Source organism: Papaver somniferum, chromosome 7 (assembly GCF_003573695.1).
Source record: "Papaver somniferum cultivar HN1 chromosome 7, ASM357369v1, whole genome shotgun sequence".
Taxonomy (NCBI): domain Eukaryota; kingdom Viridiplantae; phylum Streptophyta; class Magnoliopsida; order Ranunculales; family Papaveraceae; genus Papaver; species Papaver somniferum.
This window is the reverse complement of record NC_039364.1, coordinates 266,288,762-266,307,547: the sequence shown is the minus strand read 5'-3', so window position 1 is coordinate 266,307,547 and position 18,786 is coordinate 266,288,762. Positions and strand designations below refer to the sequence as shown.

At 35.2% G+C, this 18,786-nt stretch overlaps 2 protein-coding genes and 1 long non-coding RNA gene across 9 annotated transcripts; 1 reads left to right on the top strand and 2 right to left on the bottom strand.

Annotated features, from left to right (window-relative positions):
- Nucleotides 1–2,396: 2,396 nt before the first annotated feature.
- On the bottom strand, nt 2,397–4,057 carry LOC113296545. Its single transcript, XM_026544847.1, has 5 exons — nt 3,906–4,057; nt 3,732–3,795; nt 3,251–3,571; nt 2,721–2,995; nt 2,397–2,487 (listed from the first exon to the last, which is right to left on the bottom strand). The coding sequence occupies exons 1-5, from the start codon at nt 4,055–4,057 to the stop codon at nt 2,397–2,399; spliced, it is 903 nt and encodes a 300-aa protein (XP_026400632.1).
- Nucleotides 4,058–7,088: 3,031 nt separating this feature from the next.
- On the top strand, nt 7,089–13,259 carry LOC113300353 (uncharacterized protein At4g14342-like). Of its 7 annotated transcripts, none has more exons than XM_026549579.1 (6): nt 7,089–7,294; nt 8,584–8,687; nt 8,789–8,845; nt 9,803–9,888; nt 9,994–10,117; nt 12,932–13,259. In XM_026549579.1, the coding sequence occupies exons 3-6, from the start codon at nt 8,840–8,842 to the stop codon at nt 12,950–12,952; spliced, it is 237 nt and encodes a 78-aa protein (XP_026405364.1). In that variant the 5' UTR covers nt 7,089–7,294; nt 8,584–8,687; nt 8,789–8,839; the 3' UTR covers nt 12,953–13,259. The 7 variants fall into 7 exon arrangements, 6 of the variants coding, with proteins under 6 accessions (XP_026405364.1, XP_026405360.1, XP_026405363.1 ...); XM_026549575.1 differs by lacking the exon at nt 12,932–13,259 and adding an exon at nt 12,169–12,750 and having other exon boundaries at nt 8,584–8,680; XM_026549578.1 differs by lacking the exon at nt 12,932–13,259 and adding an exon at nt 12,195–12,750.
- Nucleotides 13,260–15,906: 2,647 nt separating this feature from the next.
- On the bottom strand, nt 15,907–16,601 carry LOC113293873. The gene is made up of 3 exons (XR_003332635.1): nt 16,541–16,601; nt 16,093–16,208; nt 15,907–15,964 (listed from the first exon to the last, which is right to left on the bottom strand). It is a non-coding gene; the product is annotated as an uncharacterized LOC113293873 (long non-coding RNA).
- Nucleotides 16,602–18,786: the final 2,185 nt, after the last annotated feature.

The following is an 18,786-nucleotide window of genomic DNA, read 5'->3' as shown; positions in this document are numbered from 1 at the left end:
AGTCTTTAAGTCGTTAACCTGGTTTAGAAGAAGAAACCAAAGGTTAAAGGAGAATCGACTCTAGCTTAGCAGAACTAGTATCACACAGAAGGTGTGGGGATTAGGTTTCCCAGTTGCTAGAGTTCTCCCTTATATAGTCTTTCAAATCAGGGTTTGCAATCAATGTTATCTTGGTAACATTGCATTCAATATTCACTGTTAGATGAAAACCTGATTTAGATTCAAGATAATGTATTTCAACCGTTAGATCGAAAACTAGCTTGTTACACACAAATGAAATGCACGTTTCTAGGTTTGTGTAACCATACCCAAACTTGTACAACCATATGATCACTTTCATATCAACCATATTCTTCTTCACCATAACTAGTTCAAGTGACTCAAATGAACTAGTTAGAGAGTTGTTCAATTGCAAGAAAATCTTATGTAACTACACAAGACACAATTGAAGCAAAAACAATTTGATTCACTCGAATCGGTTCATGAACTATATAGCCACGGTTTGCATTTAGCATTCCTTAGTTAATCTGAATAAGTTCACAAACATCGTTTTTAGATATAACCTACTCAAGTTCGCGGACTTGGCTCACGCCACCATGTCGGTTCTATTGATCAACAAATTTCGCAAACTTCGGTTCAAGGAATAAGGACTTATACATATGTGTGTTTCCACAACAATGCTTATATCCTCCAATGGTTATATAATCTAAACTCTCATTTCAATCATTGAAACATTCTTAGAGGACGTTGATATTCTATAGTTGTTATTCACAAACTATTTTTTGTCAAAGTAAGCAATTTTCAAAGTGATTGAAACTTGTCATGACTTTCGTCACTAGGTAAAGATGAACTTTGTTAAAGCGAAAGATTACCAACACATATTTCGAGAAATAGATAGGCGAGATAAACTCGGCTCGAAATAACAAATGTGTATAATCTAAGTCTATATAGCAAAACGAGTTTTGTCTCAAGATAGGAGATAAATATACTTTTGAGTGATAGATAAGTTCAAGTCTCCACATACCTTTTAGTCGATGAATATCCACCAGTTCCTTGAGTAGTCCTTCGTCTTGTATGATGATTTCCATGGAGTTCTTGAGCTCAACTACACTTTATATCCTAGTCCGAGACCTTAGGTATAGTAGATTAGAAATCAAGAATTATAGTTTTGATCACTAACATTGACAAACATGCTTGATATAGCAACGCATACGAGTTCGACCGAGCAATGCTCTAACACCATATACACATGGTATTGCTTGTGATCGGTCACACCAGTCACTAGGATCGGTTACACTAATTACTAGGACCGGTTACACCAGTTACAAGGATCGATTACATGTGAGGGTTTCGCGAAGTTTCAACAGTTTTTCCGCTAAAATAAGGGGAAAAGAATCTATGTGATCAGTCACATCAGTTACTAGGATCAGTCACACCAATTACAAATATCGATCATACCATCTCAGGTGATTACTTAGGATCGGTTACACTAATTAAACAAAACTAGTCATACCAAATCATAAGTCAGGAATTGTGATTAGTTATACCAAGATACATAAAAAAGTTACGATCGGTTCTACCATATCACACATATTGGTAATCCAAATATTTGCAATGAATAGCCGTACCAATAAGCCTAGAGATTTCCTTTCGATTCATAAAACAATTTCATGAATGTACTTCCTTTAAACAAATGTAAAAAATTGTTTCCTAGGATGAAATCTTCACCTTTACCCATTCACATAATCATAACAACATTCATAAGATTATGTCGATGTCATATCTTCGAAGTTCAAATAGTAAGCGTAATACTTCGTAGTCTAATTTCCTAATATTATGATCATGTGATCATGTCTCACTACTAGAGTAATATATCCATGCACATCTTCACAGTTATGTTTTCATTAAAGCGCGACTTGGAAGATACATTAGGAATGAAACAGTTCATGTCAATATTACTAGCCTCAATAGGAAGGATGATGTCGTCGTTGTTGTTAGAGCATAGCTCGGTCAACCTCGCATGCGTTTCTATCTCAAGCATGTTTGTCAATGTTAGTGATCAAAACTATAAGTCTTGATTTCTAGCCTACATAGCTAAGTCTCGGAATAGGATAGAAAAGTGTAGTTGAGATCAAGGACTTCATGGTGATTCATCATACAACGACGAATATATATACAAGTGGTGAAGTATGGCTCAACAAATTAATAGATGTCTTCTCTCGTAGCTTGAATGGAAGCACAAGCATGTGCACAAGGAAAACCATTAACTCGCCACCCGTGACATGTACAAGTTTTCTGCAATAGATCTACAGAATGAGTCCGGGGAGACCTGGCTTCATAGAATATTTCCATGGACTGAACAACAGTCCAAGTACGACCAATATCGATGTTTTCCTTTAGTAAAGCCTCATATTCAGGAGTGAGCCTAGTGTTGAAATATCTAGACCTTCTATCCTTCTCTCATACATCTTCTTCATAACCTTCAAACTAACATAATAAAAACACAAAACATTAAATAAAAACACATGATCCATAAGGAATACAGATAAAACTTGTGTACAACAATGTACACATTAAGAAAATCCATGTGTACAACAATGTACACACAGTTGCAGAATCACAGATAAAACATGTGTACAAGTATCTACAGATTAAGCAAATCCATGTATGCAACAATGTAGACAGACTTACATAAATAAAACAATAAACATAAAACTCACCGTATCGCATCGAGAAGAGCAAAAGCAGGCAACTTTTTGAATTCAAGAACCCAGTTGTTAAGGGACTCGGCAAGAGTTGAAGAGTGAGCATTATATCTACATACAGGGAAAACTGCATTTTGCAAATTTCTCCTTTGGAATAGTCCTGATATAGTTAGCAACATGTCCAGATCAAATTGCATGCATGCCACGCAAAGCTTCTTCAAAATTCGCTGGTGTGTAGGAGTAGGAAGCTTTGTAAAACAAATCAATAACGGGCTTCGAATTCGCATCACCTGATCCAATAGGGAGATTGCACTTGATGTGGTAAAATCAATAGCTGTGATGTGAATTAGGAAAATATTTTGGAATGCCCTGCAAAAGTCCTTCTCCACGATCACTAAGGAAAACAATCGGACGACCATCGACAACATGTTGAAGATTCTCCAGAAACCAAAACCAATTATCTTTGTTTTCAGAAGAAACAATAGCAAAAGCAAATGGGTAAAAACCATTGTTTCCATTGATACATGTTGCAGTCATCAAAGTACCCCTGTATCTACCAGTGAAGAAGGAGCGTCCAAGTAAATCATGGGCCTGAGATACCTATAGCTATGCTTGCAAGCACCGAAACAAATGAATAACAATCTATTGATTCCATCCTCAACTTCAAACTTCACATAGCTATCGGGATTAGTTTCTTCAATTGCTTTGACATACCAAGTGAAATTGCTATACGACTTCTCTTCATCGCCATACTGTTCTTCAAATACAACTTCTTTCCCTCTACGGGCATGGTGATACTTAATATTGGACCCATAAGTTTTCTTAAAAAGTGACATGATCTGTTTGGGTTTTAAGCTAGGATCATCCTGTATATTGTCAGCGATCAAATGCTTGACTAACTTGGTTGTCACCGCAGGACTCTTCAACCTCAAACCAACACCATAACTACAAAAAAAAAACTGGAATAAGTAATGTGCACCACAATTTACACCTAATAAGATCTCAAAACCAACACTATGAACATACACACAAACCAAGCAAGAACATGTAATTTAAGAGTACAACAAGTACAGTGTACCACAATGTACACCTAAAACAATGTACATATATAAGATGCAAAACTACGTCCACCACTATGGACATAAAAACAAAAAGCCTAATTAAAGAAAAGTAATGTGGACTAGAATGAAAACCACTAACCTGTGAGCATTAGAATCTTTTAGCACGAACCGAGAAGTATCACCATTCACAGGCTCAAAGTGAATCCTCCAACCACAACCATCTTCTTCGCATTTTGCAGTAAAACGAGTTGTGTCATTTTTAAGAATAACAATCTTGTGACCTGTAGCCATCTTGTACTTATCGAGAGCAATCCTAAACCCATTCATCAATAATAAGAGGCTTCCCCTTGTCTGCATCATGATCTAACACCCTTACCATCTTAGGACTTTCAGTTACACAAGAAGACTTAGAAGAAGAACCATAATTACTGCTAGAACCAGAACTACTGCTACAACCAGACTTAGAACGAGAAGTATGATTCTGAATCCTATCCACATGCCAATAGACATCTTCATTATCAATAAGAATCATGAAACCAATTAAGCTTTGCAGTTGTATATCACCTGTCACAAAAACTACTTGACCATTGTCCATATAGCTGAAACATATACTCCCAGGAGACAAAGACCTCCAGTGCTTGCATGCAAAATGCTTCAATTCTTCTACGGTTATTTTAGTATTAACACGAAAACAAGCAGAATGCTCACCATGTTTCAAAACAGCATTAATAAACTTCTCAGGCTTGTTTGATACCCCTACATATTACAAAACAAATGATAATAAACATCCGAAGCTTCAAACAACAATTTCATACAACCTAAAAAGTAAACGGTGTACAGGAAAGTACACATTTAATCGAAGCCAAAAACATCAAGTAACAGTAAACCTAGATAAAATACTCCATCAATTAAGCTCCAGAATCATACTGGAACACATAATTGAATAAATCAGAAGACTAGGATCTACTATCAGTTCGATTTCATATCATGCATCATAAAACTAAAAATTCAACATCAAACAACAGTAAACAAAAATCGAATTGATCTAGTATTAATAGTAAATCATCATAATCACGAGAATCAAAAGCTAGTATATAGCAAAATATCAACTCAAGATCATACGAATTGATATCATTAACTCATAAACTCAGAAAAACTAAAAATCAGAAAATTAGATGTAACATATGAAATACAACCAAAAGAAAACTAACCTGAGGTTGAATTCTACTCCATTAACAATCAAATCCAATCTAAGCTCTACGAATCTGTTAAATCACCTCCGAATTCAAACCTGGAACGATCTATCTCTCACTCTGTCGATTCTTCAAATCTGAGATTAAGAATTTTCGACTCTAGAACACTTTCGAATGTAACCTGAGTTGAAATATGATGAAGAAACGATCAAATCCTCTCTGAAACTGTTAAATCGCCTCCCAAAACTAATCTCTGAGCTGCATCCTGTTTTGAATTCAAGTTTCGGAACCAAAAATTTTGATTTCAAAATCACGCTTTATATATCAGGAATCCTTCAAGGGTAATTATGGCATATGGAAAACTCCCAAAATCGGGACTCGTTCGTGAATTTGGACTAACTCGTCCATGTTTGGACTAAACTGTATAAGGCGGGGCTTTTTTGGACTAGATTGTACTGGGCTTCAAATGGATGGACTAAAGCGTCAAAAGCCCATAAACTTTGGGACTAAACGTCATTTTCTACTTCTATACAACCAATTTAAATATAAACATGTCTATGACTTCCTCCTTAATAAGTTGGGAATTGGGAGTCGTGGACCCAAAATCTAATTAGAACACCGGCCCACCACGCTACCATAGTGTTCGTCCTAACAAATTTATGTCCTGAAGTCAATTCACAAGAACGATTTTTTAGGGACCGTGGTTTTATTAGGCCACCTTCCCTATAGTTATAAGGGGTGTCCTAAAGCATTGAAATGACTAACCTACCCTTATTCTAATTTAATTTAAAACCAACCCAATAACCACCTATATATAACCACCACCAACCACCGATTACCACCACCACCGCCGATTACCACCACCACCACCACCAACCACCGATTACCAACACCACCTTCGATTACCGCCACCACCAACCACCACCACCACTATAAATAACTTAATTTAAAACATTAACAAAGATATTCTCACAAACCCATTACTTGTCATTCGTTTTTGGTTGAATAAATGAGAAGTAATCAATAAAATGAGTTGAAAATGGAAATTGCAGAGAGGTTTAATGAAGGGTTTTTTTTTCAGAGAAAAGTTCGGTTATCACGAATTAATTTTTTCTTAACCGAACTCAGAGTTCGGTTGATTCGCAAAAAAATACGTTTAACCGAACTCCTTGTATTAGAACAACACAAGTCCATAAGTTCGGTTCCCTTCGCAAAATAAGGATATCACCGAACTTTAGTTTACGAAAATAATCAGAAGTCCACAATTTCGGTTCGTTCGCAAAAATATTAAGTTTTCATTGTAAACGAACTCTACCTTTGAAACTTCGTAACCGAACTCTACCTAATTCGCCAAGAAATAAATTTCGCAGTAATCAAACGTTTGCCTAATTGCATATATGCATATATAAGCCTAGTTCGTTTGATTCGCAAAATATGTTGAAGTTTGCGAACCAACCAAACTTCTAACACTAGGTTACTTTTAACCTGCAGTTCGGTTGGAAACTTGGTTGCGTTGAAGTTTGCGAACTAATCGAACACACAAGATGTACCCAAATAAATTGTTAAGTTCAAAGTTCGGTTACCTACCATTTTATCCTAGGTAACCGAACATTACACTGTACGAACAAAACCTCCATTAACGAGCGAGTTCGTTAACCTGCGTGTTTGGAAAACATAACCGAACTACACTTTCAGGTGTGTTCGGTTACATGTTCTTGACATATGGTAACCGAACTGGCCCAAATCCACATAAAAAATTTCATTTTATTTGAAAGTTTGGAGCAGTTCAACCAACATTATCTAAGTTTGAAGCCTACCTGGGTACCCAAATACCCTTCCTCCGGTTGTGGTTGGTAAAATCCATCGTTTTTCATGTTTTCCTTCTTCATCTTCTCTAACTTTACTCTCTCAATAATTCTACTTCTTTTTAAAAAAAAAACCATCCGATTTTTTAATCTCACTAATTATCTTTAACTTAATCATCTCACTAATCATTACACTAACTAATCATAACTCAAAATTAATCAGGAGGGTAATTTAGGTATTAACATAAATATCTAGATAAGGAGTGACCTATATTTCCTTCTAATGTTTTTACCAAAAAAAAAAAAAAAACATGGTCCCGAAAAATCGTTCATTCACAATCACTTCTCTTCAGTCGAATTTGTTCTTCTTCCCCTTCACTTCACCCTCTATTTATTCTCCACCACCACCACCACCACCGTTCCAGAGACCAGCACCACCTTTCGAGTTTATCTGGGAATTAATTTGTTGCAAGTTTTCATCAGAATTAATGAGTAGCCGGAGAAATTAGTGATTAATATTACTTATCTAGGTATGAATCGTTCTTCAATGTTCTTTTAATCTACAATATTTCTAATTTTCACAAATATGAAACCTAGAGGATTTTTTTTGGGGAGGGGGGTCAATTGAGACTCTGATATGAATAGGGTTTAGGTTTAAGTTGAGTTATGTTAATTTTCCATTGTTTAATTTTAGTTTTATTAAACACTAGGGCATCAATAATGGAAGGATTAATATGCCATTGTTCTTTTAATCTCGATTTTTCTAAGTTTCACACACAGGGTTTCAAAAAAAATCGGATTTTAAAACTGAGAATCTTAAAATTTTGGGATTTTTGTTTGGAATATATGGCAACGGAGATTCTGATATGAATAAGGTTTAGGTTTAAGTTGAGTTATGTTAATTTTCCATGAAATCCACAATGGTCAGGGTAATCATCTCTGTCTATAGACCACCCTGTACAGGTTTTCTTTTCTTAGTATGACTGGTTCTCATGAAATCCACAATGGTTAGGGTAAATTTGTTAACTCATTGATTGAATCTTACTTTTGGTATCATATTTGTATTGTATTTAAGCATTTATAAAATGTTATACTTAGATTCTGGTAATGTAGAGATTTTAATTTTGTAATTGTGATGTTGCGACTTGCTTTACAATGATGGGGTTCTTATGTTGAAATCTTACTTTTGGTATCATATTCGTATTGTATTTAAGCATTTATAAAATGTTATACTTAGATTCTGGTAATGTAGAGATTTTAATTTTGTAATTGTGATGTTGCGACTTGCTTTACAATGATGGGGTTCTTATGTTGAAATCTTACTTTTGGTATCATATTCGTATTGTATTTAAGCATTTATAAAATGTTATACTTAGATTCTGGTAATGTAGAGATTTTAATTTTGTAATTGTGATGTTGCGACTTGCTTTACAATGATGGGGTTCTTATGTTGAAATGTTTGATTAGAATGACTAGAGTGTTCTAATTAGATATATGTAAATTTGGTTTGGTTATTTAGAATGTTGTACTTGGAAGATTAAAGTGGTAGCTATATGCAGAACAATATACCGCATTGTCCATACATGTTGTTGTGAACATGAAGTGTTGACAATCAGTTTCTTAGTTTCTTATAGCTAAGGAAATTATTGACATGGTTGCACAATTAGGTCTACGGCTCTTGTTGTTGTTCAAGATTTTATTGTTGGTTTCTGTAGTTGCTTAAAAATGTATACTGCAACTGCAATTTCTGTAAATGATTTAATAATGGATTTAATGGTTGTTGTGTTACTAATACTTGGCACGTCTTTGTTTGATGCAGGTTACTTGTGCTGATAGGAAGAAGGAAGAAAGATTGAATTCTTGAATTTGGATTAGGGATTCCAGGCCTTACTACTTCTGTTTTTTAGGGGGGGAACGTACATTGTGAAGCATCTTTACTTTTTTTTTTCTTATTTTTGGGGTTTTCTTCCAGTTCCTCTATGTTATGCTGTGTTTCATAAGTTTTAGGTATTTGTTCATGGCAGGTCGTAGCAGAATATTGAAACAGTTATCTGATTTTTCTCTAAGAATCGAATATGCAGGTGAGCTTCGATTCTATTCTTCTTTAGCTAGACTATTATAGTATTGTTCGAATTAAGTATGATATTTTACTCTTAAGTAAAGCTCCAATCCATACTGTAATAATAGATCATTGTTTACTTGATGATACTACCGATCATCTTTTTCTTTTTTCTTATAATGTTTCTTCTTTGTTTTGAGTTTTGTCTTAAACCTAACTTTGCTTAGAGTTGGAAAAAGATGAAGAAAGTTTAGAAAATAAAAGACTGTTGGATTTTATTTTAAACTCAAACCAGTTACATGGGTATTTTTATTGCATTAGTAGTATTCTCACATTTATTTGTTGCTTCCCTTTCTAATTAGTTGTTAGCAAGAAATGTTCTGTTACTGAATGGGTCGACCACTATTGAGTTACTCAGAGGCTTGAGTTGTAACTGATTAGTTGTCTTTGTGCATGTGATTGAGTCTCATTATGTGTATGTCTATGTTAAGTGATTTTCACCTATATATGGGTGGTGTTATTAATGGTTTAAGTTTGTGATCAATGTAGTATTGTGGTTGTCTGTCAAACTAGTTTTAATCCTCTCCACCCTTTCTCGATCCATGGTATTCCAACAAAGACAAGATAATAGACCTTAAAGCTTGTTTCCTTCGAAATTTTTCGGTTGCTTCCGTAAGCTATGACTTACTTAAACACAGCAAGCTTGTAGATTATATAGATATATGAGTGTTAAAGCTCTGAAGTGAAGCAAAAAATATTCTTGAAAGTGTATAATGTTAAAAGCATGCAGATGTATTAAGTATGTAAGTGTAGAATATCCGAGACAAGAATACTTGGAATTCTATCGGTATTTTGTTTTCTTCGTATGTTTCTAGTTTTTATACTGGATGTTGTGGTTATTGTACATTAATTACTGCAGAGATTGTACATCCTCTGCCTGTCTTATAATGATCAATGTCTTCTTGTTTGTTTGGTTCAGGCGAGTGATAGATTCAACATCAATTCCCAGCTTGAGCATCTTCAAGCCAAGTTTGTTGGAACAGGCCATGCTGATTTGAACAGATTGTAAGTTTCAAACTTCTTCGAAAGTGTATTAATAGCTCTTTATTTAAGACTTACTTATCGCCTGTTAACGGCTGTTCCTTTTTTGTTTTGTTTTTCCTTAATTAGTGAATGGGCACTGAACATCCAGCGTGATAGTTATGCATCTTACGTAGGTCATTACCCCATTTTGTCTTATTTTGCCATTGCGGAGAATGAATCGATTGGAAGAGAGCGTTACAACTTTATGCAGGTATTTACATAGCGTTTGATGTTATCTTGTCTCATAATTTTTTTAGTATTTCCTTGTGTTTGACTTTGTTGATTGACGGGATTCAGTATTAGTTAAATATGTCTGATGCACACCTTTTCTTTTTCTACCACATTTCATTTTAATGTCTACTCTGTAATACCAGTTTCATTTGTCAATTGTTGAAACATCATATGCATTGATTATTATTTATCTTACATGTGCGTGCTATAGTTTTACTTGACCAATGCTATCATGGAGAGGTGCATAATCGACTGACAAGAGCAACTTTCTCTAGCTCTCTGTCTTTAATATCAAGAATGAGTTTTATACTTAGCTGTAGTGCTACCATATGTAGGAAACTGGTGGACACACCTGTGGACTTCTCAATGAGCTTTCTTATGACCATCTTCAATAAGTGTATCTTTAACTCATTTGTCTGGGAGCAATTACTGCGTCCTTTTATTTAACCTTTGTGACGGTTCATCTCAAGTACTACGAACTTACATTACGTTTAACTAACTTAGACCTGCTCTGGTTAGTCTTGGCTGAGTACTCTGAACCACAAACTGATTCCATTATGGAAAACATCTAGACCTAATAGTTGGTTAATTTGTCAATTGTTGAAACTTCTTATACATTGTTTGCATTTGCTTGTAGCTCTGTCTTGGCATACCCTGTCAGATAATGTATTATGCTAATAATAGCTCAAAATGATTGCCTCTCCCTATATTATTTTGCTGATAAAATTTCCGGACAAACTGTTGATAAACAACATGTTAAACCAATAAATATCGTGAAACCACTTTTGTTTAGTTAGGAATTAGTCGTGTATGACCTAGAGTCCTCGAACTGTGTGGGGTAATTTTTCCAGGGGAAGACTAAGAAATTAGATGACAAGAACATCTGTCTTTATCTATGTTTTTTGTTTCTAAACTGAGTTCCATTCCAAGCTGTCCTGCCAGCAGATATTGGGAATCTGGTGGATAACATCAGTGGACTCCAAGGTCTCCAGATTGTCGTACGTTATGGTTTGGCTTTTATACCTGTGCTTGTTTAACCAAGTAATGTCATTTCTCTTCCATGCTAACCTTGTCGACTTGTAATTTTTGGCGTCATCTGATACTTGTGACTATCTACTTCGCTATTTATGCTATCATAATATTTCCATTTTCTTTCATATTCATTGCTGATGAAATGCTGATATTTGGCCATACAGTTTCCATTTGAACTATTCATCGTTGAATACAATCTCGTGGAGAATTTATTTTGATTTACCTTTGAACTCTGTGTTAATGCTATCTTTTATAAAAAAAACTTGGTATTTCTTTACTTGTCTTTTCGTTAGTACAGCTGTTATGACTTGTGACTAACATTCTTGTATTAAAATTTGTGCAGAAAATGCTGTATCTTCGATTTTGTAAAATACATAACTAACGTATATTTTGTTAGTTCATCTATAGCATTAGAGTTGAGCACTAGTGCCTGGTTATACACTCCATGAGCAATTAGCCTATTTTGAGATCTTTATCTGTGCACTTTTTTGTGAGCATTTAATAAGGACCTTGAAATGGATACGCATTTTTGTGATTTGTCCGGAAGAAAATCCCACCAATCCTACCCAAGCGGCCTATGCAAGTGAGGTTGGAACCCTGGAATTTTCAGTCCTTGCAGTGCAGGTCTAAAGAAAACTTTGGATCAAGGTGTAGATACTGGGCCGCGGTTAAGAAAAAACAGGTCATGAGTGTCACGATGCAATGACATAGATTTTGGCACTTAATGCCCATTTTGAGTCACTCAAGTGACAAATTGTGGTTTATACTTACAGTGGAGGTTTTGAGTTAGATCACGGGGTAAATATGGATTCGAGGGGCATGGTGCATATTACTGCACAACCTGATTATTAGTCGAGTATAAGTTGATGCCAATTTAAAAACAGACTTTATTTTACCGAAAAGATTGGTCAAGATGCCTACTTATTTACGCATACATTCTTTTTATTAAGTAGCATGGAGTCCATCTCCATAGTTTTACACTTATTTATCGATATGCAGTCGAAGTTTCTTATTATCTACAACAGCTTGTATCATATTCAGTAATTGTGGTGATCTAGCCGATTCTTGGAGAAGAGAATACAACGTCAGAGACTTGAAAACCTCACAAAGGACAGCAGCCGTTTGAAGTTGTGCACTGAATAAATAGCAGAAATAGTGTTAACCGTTTAAGCAGATTACACATACTGGCTAAGCAAGACACTGGAATTTAACAAGGAAAGAAAACTCACAGGTCAGCTTTATCAGCAGCCACCTTCTGCAATGCTTCTTCGATGTATTTTTTTGTAGCACTGGTGATAGAAATTCTGCATCACTCTTTTGAACTCTTCCTGTGTAAGTGGGTTCACGTTCCTGAAAGTGAGTGATGGAGCGAACTGTCAACATAAAAGGTTAAAGAGCAAAAATATACGACACCCAGAAGATCTCTTGGCTTCAGATAAAAATGTCAAACTGATTCAAACTTCGTTTGATACTTGACTGCGATTAAGTACCAAAAATTGGACACTTATGTGGAGAACTGGAAACAATAGCGTTGTTCTTCTGGTTTTTTAATTGGAATTGCACAGAGAGCAAGCCGAATTCTATTTTTTGTGTCCAGAAGTGAACAAGCCCTAGTAAATCTACGGAGATGACCGAAACCTATGCTGCTCTCCTCTAGCATTATGGTTTACTGCACCCTCTCTCTATATTAGACCTGAGACACCTGACACAGTGTAATTAGTAGATGCTCTAACACATGTTCATCGCTTCCCCTCTTCTGCAGGTTGTGAAGACACTATTTTGACAGCCAATATTACAATCCATTAAGGGTATAAAAAAAATGGAAGTAACGTGAAATGCTCACCTTTGTAGACCGTGGGCAAAATGGAAGTGGCCTAATCACAACACCAAAAACACATATGATTAGGTTCTCCAAACAATAATAAAGAATGAAGAAAACCAAATGAAATCAAGAACACCATATCCTCCTAATTGTACTTTTCTAACATTTTACAACAGTCGAATCATACTCTACTTGTAAGTTCATTTTCTAGCTGATAAGCAACAATTCAGTAACGGTAAACTAATAAAGAAATAAGATCCATCTAGTGAGAAATCCTCAAAAGAAAAAATTCTCAGAAAAATGCTCAAGCTAGTGAGGTGTTTATGTGAATCTCAGTTGATGCAATTGTGTAAAAGTTCTAATTGTTTACGATATGGAAAAGAACTGTATGTCAATGTTCAGATGAAATAAGAAATGAAAAGCATAAAGGACCAATATAAAATCTCTGACCAAAATGCTTTAGGAAGTTAATAAAAGTAGGATGATAGGCCTATAAATGCTTCAAAATTGAGGTATCTCATATTTCTACGCTAATATCGCGACAAAGACAAGGTCACCTGGTGCAAATTTTGCCACAATTGCAGTCATGAATGGTATAATAATGACAGAATGGAAACGTGTTATCACAAAGAACTTTGCTTGTAGGTTCTTCTGAAAAAAATTTCTAACAGCTAAAATAAGTACTCCCATGCTGTCGCCCCGTGCCACAGTAAGTAAAATTCTGTATGTTCTCATGGATGGGACCACCCTGCTACTTAATGCACTCTCATGCTCCCAGCTAGATAGCACTAATGTCTCGAATTACTGGTCACAGACAGTCCTAGATTCGCTAATTCAACCTTCCTCTTGAGGAAACCTCTGTTAAATAACCTTGCCGAGAAGGGCGTTAAAATCACAGGTGCCAATTCGTTGAACAGCAATTAGTGGCGTTGAGGTGCATTCATGTACGTTTACTAGCATTATGCCGTCCTTTTCCCAATTCCACAGTACTAATTAGGACTAATTAGAACTGTTTGTGCCACATTTCAAGTGTTAAAATCTTTAGGTCATGGAAAAACTCAAGCTAGTGAGATGTTTATGTGAAATCTCAGTTGTTTCAATTGTGTACTAATTCTAATTTTTTACCATATGAACTGTGACAATGTTCAGATGAAATAAGAATATTGGGCATTTTTCCAACTATGAAATAAGAATATTGACATAGTTGGAATGGGACATTTTTCCAACTATTTTTGACGTTGGGGCAGATTTCCAACATTGCACCCCATATTGGGGCATTTTCCCCATTTTCCCATGAAATAAAGAACACCATATCCTCCTAACTGTACTTTTCTAACATATTACAAAAGTCAAATCATACTCTTCATTTTCTAGCTGATAAGCAACCATTCAGTAACAGTAAACTAAAAAGAAATAAGATCCATCTAGTGGGAAATCCTGGAAAGAAAAAATTCTCAGAAAAATGCTCAAGCTAGTGAGGTGTTTATGTGAACCTTAGTTGATGCAATTGTGTAAAAGTTCTAATTGTTTACGATATGGAAAAGAACTGTATGTCAATGTTCAGATGAAATAAGAAATGGAAAGCATAAAGGACCAACATAAAATCTCAGACCAATGTGCTATAGGAAGTTAATTAAAGTTGGATAATGGGCCTATGAATGCTTCAAAATTGAGGTATCTCATATTTCTACGCTAATACCGCAATAGAGACAAGATCACCAAGTTCAAATTTTGCCCAAAGTTGGATAGACGATATAAAGAGATAAAAAAAAAAAAAGTTGTAGAATTACCAATTTATAAGTGGAAAATTTCTTGTTTGGTACTAGGCCCGTATAGTTATTTATAGTAGGGTCCAACCGGAACTTTTTTTTATCCGGAGGTCCAAAATTAATTAAAACATGGAAATGTCCATAATGCCCATTACTACCAAACGTGTGTGTCTACACTGCTTACAAATTTGAGTACATATCTGGTACACTGCTTAAAAATTCGAGTACATATTTGCTACACTGCTTACAAATTTGAGTACATATCTGTCGTACTGCTTACAAATCCGATTATATATCTGAATGCTTACAAATTCGAGTACATATTTGCTGCACTGCTTCCAGGTAGAGTACAAATCTGTAAGAATCAATGATAAATAAATTAGAAAACGTATTACATCACATACATTGTAGGATCATACAATGTAGCAACCCAACCTTCTATGTTCCTCCAAATCCATTTGCAGCACACCTTCTTTCAAACACACGTCACAACCAATTTGTAACTTCATCAAGACCACCACCAATTTCACAAGCTTGCAAATCTGAACCAACAACAACTCCTGTTCCTATCATTCAAAATCTGTCATTTCTTGCAATAAGTTCTGAATTGCAGCTCCAGATCATCTCCATATCCAATTCCAGTACTGAATCAAACGTAACAAAGAGCATCTATTTCAGTATTTCATATACGTACTGAATCAAACATAACAAGGAGCACTTCCTATGAGTATGCGATATATGTAATGAAGATTCATGAACTACAAATCAACAGTATGACAACAACAGGTGACAGATCTATGAAAAATAAGAGAATCGAAAGACATATTACAGTATTTCACATAAGTACTGAAGGGTAAGACTAAAAAAGGAGCAAAAACACAGCAAATAGCACTTCCTATCAGTATTATACATACATACTCATGGATCGAACCAAAAAAATTGGAAAAACTTCAAATAAAACAAAATTAGAAGAGTTTTGTATTAGTACGCCATATATGTACTGTCAATTCATACACGAAAAACAACTGTAACAAACCTAAAAAATGTTATAATGTTGAACCAATGATAAATCACAAATAACCGCTACAGTTTTAGTTACCTGTAACCCTGGGAAAACAGCATTGTTAATCGCAGATTCCATATCAACCCAAAGAACAGGATCTTTCTTGAAGAAAATCATGCCACCTCTGGGACCTCGTAATGACTGCAAATTGAAACAGAAGACATAGTAAACAACATGACCCTTGAAACTAAACCAATAAAAACAAATGCTGCTTGTGTTGGTGTCAGTAGTTGCAGTATTGCAGACTTCACGAATGTGACTAGGTGTACCTTGTGAGTGGTGGTTGTTACAACATCACAGTATTCAAATGGGTCGGAAAGTACAGATGCAGTAACGAGACCACTTATGTGAGCCATATCCATCATGAGAAAAGCCCCAACAGAATCTGCAATATTCAAGAAACATAGCAGGAAAGCGAATTAGGTGTGCGTAATGGGTTAACTAGTCTGATTCTCTGATCACTAAGAATAACAACTGTTGACAATCAAAATATATGTGTATACCTTTCTCATTCGAGGATAATCGAAATCACGAGGATAAGCACTAGCACCAACAATGATGAGTTTTGGTCGAAAGAGGGTGGCAGTTTTCTCAAGCATATCATAATCAATAAGGCATGCAAGTGAATTTGGTAATGAATGCAAATTATCAACGAATTATAAATGAACAACAATAGACCACATAGTCATTACACAATATAAGAATGCAGAGCAGCACCTGTTGATTCATCAAGACGGTAGGGCATCGATTCAAAATAAATCGAAGTCCCAGATACCCGTCTTTTAGGAGTCATAAATCCATGTGACAAGTGACCTCCATGAGGAAGATCCAGACCCTGTGCCAGTTACATGAACAAAGCCCTTTGTTGACAAAGTGTCTCTAGCTCATCAATGTACTCATTGCCACCATAATACCTACATTGCAGAATGAAATGATCAAATACATTTCAATACAAATACAGGGAAAAAATACAAAATTAAGCACCATCTTTACCTTTTACCAGAAATCCCTTCTGAATACTTGTTTGTGAGACAAGAACCCACAGCTTCCATCACTGCGCGAGATGTAAAATTATCTGAAGCAATGAGCTCCAAGCTGTTAAACTGACGATTCTTCTCACTATCAATTATTGAACGTACTTCAGGGTCTGCCTAACTTGAGAAGGTAATCTATCCGCAGTAGTAGTACCCAACTTGGGAAAAAAAGTTGAAGAACCTTTAGTAAAAAGATTGGGTTGTTGTACAGCAGCACCCATTATTGCAGCTCCACTGTATGCCTGCATCCACTTCACTTCTCTTTAAACATAACAAGGAGCACTTCCTATCAGTATGCGATATATGTACTGAAGATTCATGAACTACAAATCAACAGTATGACAACAACAGGTGACAGATCTATGAAAAATAAGAGAATCGAAAGACATATTACAGTATTTCACATAAGTACTGAAGGGTAAGACTAAAAAAGGAGCAAAAACACAGCAAAGTCAGCAATCACAGGCACTTTGACAGCAAAATGATGATGATTATAATAAATGTATTCATAGCAGTAGGTATTCGGATTGGAACACTCTGCAAATGTCACAAAGATGTAACAGTATTAAAATACAGTATTTCACATACGTACTAATGGGTCAAACTAAAAAAAGTGAGAGATCTATGCAAGAAACATATTCTAAGAGCATTTTCTATGAGTATGCCATATATGTACTGCAGATTCATGAACTACAAAATCAACTGCATGACAAAGAATAATTAAGAATCTAGGAGAAACAGCAGAATCGAAGCACGTAATACGGTATTTCACATACGTACTGATGGGTCAAACTAAAAAAAGTGAAAGATATATGCAAGAAACAGAATCCAAGAGCATAAATAATGAGTATGTCATATATGTACTGCTGGATAATACGATCTGAAAGTGAAAACAAACCTGATTTTGAAAAGAAAACAGAAATATAATCAAATCGAACTAAAATAAGCTAAAAACTTAACAATCTAACCAAATAACTGAATAAATACGAACAAGATTCATAAAAAACAAACAGAACACAACCGATCTCCATGATCCAAAATTCAAATCTTATAATGATTCAAAAATTGTAGCAGAAACAATGAGTATGTCATATATGTACTGCTGGATAATACGATCTGAAAGTGAAAACAAAACTGATTTTGAAAAGAAAACAGAAAGATAATCAAATCGAAAGCTAAAATAAACTAAAAACTTAACAATCTAACCAAATAACTGAATAAAAACGAACAAGAATCATAAAAAAAAAAATAGAACACAACCTATCTCCATTAAACTGTAGCAGAAAGAAGAAAACGAAAAGATTAAGCAACATACCTGTTAAAAATCGCAGAAGAAATCTTCAGAAACCCTAGTCCCAAATCCAGAAGAAGAAAGAGAGCAGAATTTTCCCAAGAATAATCGGCTGAATTTTTTTTTAGAAACTTTGAAATAGACTGCTTTAATATATGTAGGATTGGAAGGGTAGTTTAGGTATTTAGAAATTTCATACAATTTGTCCCGCACGTGTACATGACCTGGGCTTAAAAAATTTGGTCAATTTTCATGTTTTCTCTTAATTATGGACCTCTGATTAGTGGGCTTTAATGGGTGGACCTGCCACTAACTAAGAACACTATAATGGTACCTATTGGTAATTCATACTTTATAAGTAGGCATCCAGGGTCTCATCCTCCAATAGCCGGTTGAAAGGCTAATCATGGCTTTCTGTCTCCTTGATTTCAACTGAATCCTTAATTCTTTCCCTAATCTGAAGTTAATAGCCCCATGATCTATTCCAAATCTCTCGACTTCTGGAAACATAATATATGAACCAAGAAACACTGTAAGGTTGTAACCCTCCCAAAAAAAGGGTTGAAATTAAACCTCGTCATTCTCTCAATTATATTCAAAAGACTGAAAATTTTCTTTCCTCCCTTCAAAGAAGTCAA

Excerpts from the sequence above, each read along its gene's own strand:
- LOC113296545 (XM_026544847.1), bottom strand. The coding sequence starts at position 4,057 with ATGGCTACAGGTCACAAGATTGTTATTCTTAAAAATGACACAACTCGT. Across the intron at positions 3,796-3,905 it reads AAAGATTCTAATGCTCACAG|GTGTACATTGTGGTACACTG; the intron begins GTTAGTGGTTTT and ends ACATTGTTTTAG. Across the intron at positions 2,996-3,250 it reads CTTCACTGGTAGATACAGGG|GTGATGCGAATTCGAAGCCC; the intron begins GTACTTTGATGA and ends CTATTGGATCAG.
- LOC113300353 (XM_026549575.1), top strand. Across the intron at positions 9,889-9,993 it reads CATGCTGATTTGAACAGATT|TGAATGGGCACTGAACATCC; the intron begins GTAAGTTTCAAA and ends TTCCTTAATTAG. Across the intron at positions 10,118-12,168 it reads AGCGTTACAACTTTATGCAG|TCGAAGTTTCTTATTATCTA; the intron begins GTATTTACATAG and ends ATCGATATGCAG.